Source organism: Panicum hallii, chromosome 3, assembly GCF_002211085.1.
Source record: "Panicum hallii strain FIL2 chromosome 3, PHallii_v3.1, whole genome shotgun sequence".
Lineage (NCBI taxonomy): Eukaryota > Viridiplantae > Streptophyta > Magnoliopsida > Poales > Poaceae > Panicum > Panicum hallii.
The window spans coordinates 4,149,403-4,156,242 of NC_038044.1; the positions used below are offsets into that span (position 1 = coordinate 4,149,403).

General features: G+C 48.6%; 1 protein-coding gene across 1 annotated transcript; it reads left to right on the forward strand.

The window, feature by feature from the left end:
- The first annotated feature begins 504 nt into the window (after positions 1-504).
- Positions 505-1,933, forward strand: LOC112887730 (mugineic-acid 3-dioxygenase-like). The gene is made up of 4 exons (XM_025953992.1): positions 505-696; positions 797-1,044; positions 1,132-1,453; positions 1,533-1,933. The coding sequence occupies exons 1-4, from the start codon at positions 505-507 to the stop codon at positions 1,791-1,793; spliced, it is 1,023 nt and encodes a 340-aa protein (XP_025809777.1). The 3' UTR covers positions 1,794-1,933.
- The last annotated feature ends 4,907 nt before the right edge of the window (positions 1,934-6,840 follow it).

Genomic DNA, 6,840 nt, shown 5'->3' on the forward strand with positions numbered 1-6,840 from the left:
ATACCTTTAAGCATTGAAGCTACAGGCTACAGTTCAATTGTTGTTTCATATGTAGGACGATCGAATAATGCAGTGCACGTCTTTCCCAAAAGGTTTAGATGGCACATGGCTAGCGTACAATGCTGGCAGCTTATTCGTGGTTCATCAGCTGACTGCTCGGAGAAACAAGGTACACTTCTTGTAGCAGGTACAGAACGAAAATGGCAGCACGTAACAAGAAGTGACCGGTGACCCGACAAGGACAGCCGCCGGCGTGCAATAATAGATCACGCAAGCCGGCGAAGAGATATCGACGAGACGGCGAGCGGGCAAGCACTCCACGGCGCCGCGCGAGCTTGAGCGGCAACACGTACCTTGTCGCTCTCTAGCTAGCTGTTCATCGACAAGTCATCGATCGAGGTCGGCACGCCGGAGCGGCCAAAGCAGCACCACTGTTCCTTAGCTTGTTCCGACCCTCTAGCTGCATGCTCTCTTCATATATTGCCTCCGATTCGATCAGCATCCATGGAGAACATGCTCCACCTGACCCCGTCCCACGCGTCGTCGATCCCGGACGGCTTCGTCCTGCCAGCCGGCCACCTCCGGCCGGCGACCGCCGCCGGTGTTGTCTCCCTGCCCGTCGTCGACATGTCCAGCGGCCGCGACGAGGTCCGCCGCGCCATCCTCGACGCCGGCAAGGAGCACGGCTTCTTCCAGGCTAGTTTCATTAATTGCTCCCAACAATCCGCATCATTTATATGATCGATCCTATGAATTGACCGGCCGGGATGGTACGAACGTGCTGCCTGCACGGCAGGTGATCAACCATGGAGTCCCCGAGCAGGTGCTGCGGGACATGGAGGCGGTGTGCCACGAGTTCTTCCAGCTGCCGGCGCCGGACAAGGCGGAGTTCTACTCGGAGGACAAGAGCAAGCCCAACAGGCTCTTCTCCGGCTCCAGCTACGAGACCCTCGGCGAGAGGTACTGGCGCGACTGCCTCCGCCTCGTCTACCCCTTGCCCGCCGGCGACACCAGGGACTGGCCCCACAAGCCACAGAGGTTCCGGTAAGCCGGAGTCACATACCATTTATTAGGCCGACGAATGGCTGGCTTTGATCTGACTGATTTTTTCTTCTTCATGCACATCATCAGGGAGGTTGTTGGGAATTACGCCGTGTTGGCAAGAGGCCTGGCCACGGAGATACTGCGCCTGCTGTGCGAGGGCATGGGGCTCCGACCAGACTACTTCGTCGGGGACATCAGCGGCGGCCGTGTGGCCGTCGACATCAACCACTACCCGCCGTGCCCGAACCCGAGCAGGACTCTCGGCCTACCGCCGCACTGCGACAGGGACCTCATCACCATCCTCCTCCCCGGGGCGGTCCCTGGCCTCGAGGTCGCCTACAAGGGCGAGTGGATCAAGGTCCAGCCCGTGCCGAACTCCTTCGTCGTCAACTTCGGCCTGCAGCTCGAGGTAAGAGATGACCACATCCGGTCGCTTCGAATTGTTCATCGTTCTAGCTTCGAATTGTTCTTTCTCGGTCTGCACGCAGGTTGTGACCAACGGGATGCTCAAGAGCGTGGAGCACCGCGCGGCCACCAACTCGGCGGCGGCGCGGATGTCGGTAGCGACGTTCATCGTGCCGGCGGACGACTGCGTCATCGGCCCCGCGGAGGAGTTCGTCGGCGAGGGCAACCCGCCGTGCTACCGCACCCTCAGGTTCGGCGACTTCAAGCGGATGCACAATGTCGTCAATCTGGGGTCCTCGCTGAACCAGATCACGAACCTCAAGAACAACCAGGAGGACGTATGAAGCAAACTAAACCTGCAGGACACAGGTCCTTGGCAAGGATTTCTTTTCCTCGTCAATCGTCATGCTAAGTTTCCATGTCTCTGAAGTTGAAACTCTGAATCTCTGATGTGGCCACTGCTATCAGTCACATCTAGGTATAGATGGCCAAACGTGCCGCACGGCACTATATAGCACTAGCACGGTTCTAGCACGGCACGAATCGGCACGACATGACTAGGCACTAAACTTTAGTCGTGTCGTGCCATGCTGGCACTGCGTGCGGGCTTCTTGGCCTAGGCACGATACGACTAGGGTTTAGTCGTGCCATGCCAGCCTGCCGTCCGGTAGCCTCCACCGCCGTTGCGTCGTTGTCGGTGAGGTCATGGCGCCGGTGGTGCGGGGAGGCTGCAGCCCCGGCAGCCGAGACAAAGGATTGGGGAGGCCACAGCGGCAACCAGGATGGCAACGACGCGGGAAGGCCACGGCGACAGAGGCTGGGATGGCGGCGGCGTGGGGAAGGCCATGGCGGCGGTGGCCAGGACGCGATGGCGCGGGAAGGTGGGAGGGCGGTGTCACGCGACTCGGGGAGGAGGGTAGGCCGCCGGCTAGGGAGGGGAGGGCGGGGTGCGCGCGAGGGGAGGGGAGGCGCTTCGCACGCGACCGCGTGAGGGGAGGGGAGGCGCTTCGCGCGCGACCGCACGAGAGCGACGGAGAGGAGGAGAGGGTGGCGACCGGCTGTAGGAAAGGGAGGGAGGAAGATTAGGGTCTGAGACAGAGGTGGAGAGTATATATATATGAGGTTGTAGGCTGGGCCGTGCCTACCGTGCCGGCCCATTAATCATGTCGTGCCCGTGCCGGCACTGCGTATTAGGATTTCGGCCCACGCACAACATTACGATCGTGTTGTGCTGGCACTAGCACTATGTGCATCGTGTCTGACCGTGTTTGTATAGTATTTTTAGTGTCGTGTCCCGTGCGGCCCAGGCACGGCCTGTTTGGTCATCTATACATGGAATTTTTTTAAAAAAGGGGTGCCGATTTGGAAAATTTCCAAAAATGGGTACTTTCCCGCCCGATCAACGCGCGGGAGGCGTGGGGCCGGACACCTCCCGCCCATCCAACGGGCGGGAGGTGCCAAATCTTTTTCCAGACCCCTCCTAAGGGCCTCTTCGCGAATAAAAAACTTTTCTTATTCGCGAAGAGGCCCCTCCCACGGCTGCAAAGGCATCCCGCCCGCCCAACGGGCCGGAGGTGCCCACAGTGCGGATTTATATCTTTCTTATTTTTTGTTCAAATTTATGTTTTACAAACTATTTAAAATTCATACTTTTCAAATATAAGATTTATTCGCCATACTCTTTTGTATACATATAAAATTTTAGTTCAATTTTACGAAAAAATATTACGGTATCTAAAACTCGTATGAAGATGGTTAAGCGATAACATTTTGCAACGTAGAATCCAAATATTACGATAGTACGATACATCAAGCCATTAAAAATAAAATAGTATGATACAAAAAATAGTTTAGATATACAGTGTCAACCGAATCAGGAGTATCTACTTAAAAGACATCTAGGCCCCTAAGTGGGTTTTGGTGATAAATGACAAAGCACATGTATATTTAATCGTGTTATTAAGCATGTGTGCAGATGCTAAGGATGACTGAGCAAAGCGTATAACGAAGCATGAACCCTCAAAAAGGATATGAAAAGCGGTGTTCTTAAGTGTACTAAAAGACTAGATTTTATTTTTGAAATTGAGTATAGGAACGCCGTACTATCAAGAGGAACTTTGATCCACAAGCGTGGACATGGTAGTTGTGCTCAAAAGAACCTACAAAAATCATGAGAAAAAATCCTACCACTTAAAAAGGACTTCCTGTGAAATTCATTGTCTAACCCGGAGTGTCCGAGTTCCAGTCCGGAATGTCCGGACAGAGTGTCCGGAGTATCCGGACGTATACCCGGAGTCTCCGGGTTACTGTTACCGGTCCGCAAAACTCACTGGTCCGGAGTCTCCCGACACCCCTCTCCCAACGGCTAGTTTCTGGGTGAGGGGGTATAAATACCCCCCCATACCCCCTCATTTCCCTCTCTCTTGCCCATTTCGACCAGAACTGCCTATAAGCTAAAGAGAGCCCTCTCACTTCCCATTTGCTCCATTCTTGAGTGATTTTCTTAGGGGATTAAAGTGAGATTATTGCAAGAGCTAAGATTTGTGCAAGTAAGCCATGATTCCATCTCTTGAGCACATCATCCAAGTCTGGCCCGTGGATTCTAGTTTGTTACTCTTGGAGCTTCAAGCTTCTAGACGGCTAGGTGTCGCTTGTGATTGCGTGATTGAGTTGTGAGCATCACAGCAAGTTTGTAATCATCATTCCTCTCCGTGGAATTCATAGTAAGTGACCTTGGGTTTGAGCGTTGGTCTCACCCTTGGGAGAGGAGCATAGGGGTTCTTGAGCACCGTCTCTTGAATTCTTCCTCAACGGAGACGTAGCTCCTTTGGGAGTGAATTTCGGGAAACAAATTCTGTCTCACTCGTGCAATTCCAGCTTGTCTTTGTGGTTGTTTGCTTGTGAGACTAACTTTTTAGGGTTTTAGGTCGATCTACTATTACACAAGTCTCAGAAGTAAGACAACTGGTGAGAAATACTCCAAAGGTACCACTAGTCCCTCTAAATATACTGGATCTAATTTACAGCATCATTATCTTTATTTTTGTATAGTTTGTTTCATACCCGGATAGTCCGGACATTATCTCCGAAAACTCCGGACTGAATATCCGGAGTATTCGGATATCTGTGTTACTAACCGTGTTCAAAGTGTTTTAAGTTGCAAATTAGCCTATTCACCCCCCTCTAGGCATCTTGAGGTCCTTTCAATTAGTATCAGAGCAAGGTTCTCCGTCTTTGAAGCTTAACCGCTTGGAGAATCGAGATGTCAAGTGACACTTCATCCAAGGCTCAAGTCGATCCGATCGTTGAAGTTGAGAAGGAGAAGACGTTTGAAAAACCTAAGGACAAGAAAAAGAATAGGCGACAAGAAGAAGAAGAAGATTTGGAAACAACCGATGACGAGATGTCATTCCAAGAATGGAAGGCATGGAAGAAGAAAAAGAAATTGCAAAGAAAGAAAGAAAAATCCAGCACCAAAATTATAATCAAATCAAGTGATGACTCGGACACCGATTACAAGAGAAGATCCTCAAGCTCATCAAAAGGGAAGAAAAGAGTCAACTATCATCGAGTGGGTCATGACTACATCTTTCAAATCTCAAGTGAACACAATGCCTCAATACATATGGAAAAGCCACCTCATTTTGATGGAACGGGTTATAATTAATGGAAGACCAAAATGTTCGGTTATTTGAGTGCAATTCATAAGGATCTTTGGAAGATCATTGAAGTAGGTTGTGAAATCTCGGAAGATGGAGAAGCCACAACACCGGTGCAAGCATATATCTTACAAGGAAACTATCAAGCATTGAACATTCTTCATTCATCCGTGAGTCTGGAAGAGTTTGACAAGATTGAAGATGCTCTCACCGCCAAGGATGCTTGGGATACACTCCAAGTGAATCATCAAGGGTCAAGAAAAGTCCGAGAATCAAGAATCTAAGACTTTGGAAGATGAACTAAGCCTATTCTCCATGAAGAAAGATGAAACTGTCAAGGAGATGTATAACTGCATGAAAAAGATCACCAATCAAATCAAGTCTCTTGGTGGAGATAAATGGGGTGATCGTGAGATAGTGGACAAGCTCTTGACCGTCTACATGGCTAGGGGTGTCACATTACCTAGTTTGATAAGAGCAGAGAGGGGTTTCAAACATTTCACCGCCGAGAATGTTCTTGGAAGAATTGAAGCTCATCATGATCAATTAAATAGGGTCAAGATAAATCAAGATTTGGCCGATCTACAAGAGCAAGCTGCAAAGAATAATGGGTTGGCTCTTCAAGCTAAGTTGAAGGGCAAGGAAAAGGCTACCCAATCTTCAAAGAATGATGACTCTAGTGATGGTGAAGATGATGAGCTTGATGATGAGCAAATGGCCTTTTTTATCAAGAACTTTAGAAGAGTTCTAAGCAAGAGCAACTTCCGAAACTTTGGCAAGAACAAGCATGAATCAAGAAGAAGATCAAGCAAGCCATGTTTTGGTTGCAAGAAAATTGGGCATTTCATTGCGGAGTGTCCGGAAGAAAAGAAAAAGAACAAGGACACAAAGGAGAACTCATTCAAGAGGGATAAGCCAAGATACAAAAAGCATGTCGGTGAAGCTCATCTTGGTCAAGAATGGGATTCAAATGAAGAAAGTAACTCCGACAATGAAGATGTTGCAACCATGGCAGTCAAGACCTTATCCTCACATCAACCAAGCTTGTTTGAAGATCTCACCGATGATGAAGATCAAGGTCAAATCATGTGCTTGATGGCAAAGAACTCAAAGGTAATATTCCCAAATTCATCGGATGATGAAATAGATGAGGAAGATGAAATTGCTAGTCTCATTAAACAATATGGCAAAAGTGCGGCAACTAGAATAATGAAATTAATAATAAAACTAGATGACCTAGATGAGACTCTTGAATCACAAGAAGAATTATTTAGACTTGAGAGAGAAAAATCCGAAACTCTTGAAAAGCACCTTACCAATGAAAGGAAGGAAAATAAAAGACTTGAGGAAACTCTAAAAGCCAAGGATAGCATACTTCTTGAGGTAGAAGAGTCATTTACTAGTGAAAGAGGAAAGTGAATGACTTAACTAAAGAACTCTTCTTAGTTGAAGACACTCATGCTAACTTGAAGAGAGGCAATGAGAAACTTTAAGAAAACTTAACAAGCTTGCAAGCCATTCACACGGCACTTGAAGTGAAAGCTAATACTCTTGGAAAGCTCCTCCAACACTTGTAAGTCATCAAAGTCATCTAGCCCTTCAACTAGTAATGGTTGTGCACGATGCTTTAATGTTGATATTCAAACTTGTGCTACTAACCATGTCGAAATGCAAGCCATGAAGAAAGAGATTAGTAGGCTCACTCAATTAGTGTAAAAAGAAGCACCATCTC

Excerpts from the sequence above, each read along its gene's own strand:
- LOC112887730 (XM_025953992.1), top strand. The coding sequence starts at position 505 with ATGGAGAACATGCTCCACCTGACCCCGTCCCACGCGTCGTCGATCCCG. Across the intron at positions 697-796 it reads AGGAGCACGGCTTCTTCCAG|GTGATCAACCATGGAGTCCC; the intron begins GCTAGTTTCATT and ends CCTGCACGGCAG. Across the intron at positions 1,454-1,532 it reads ACTTCGGCCTGCAGCTCGAG|GTTGTGACCAACGGGATGCT; the intron begins GTAAGAGATGAC and ends GTCTGCACGCAG.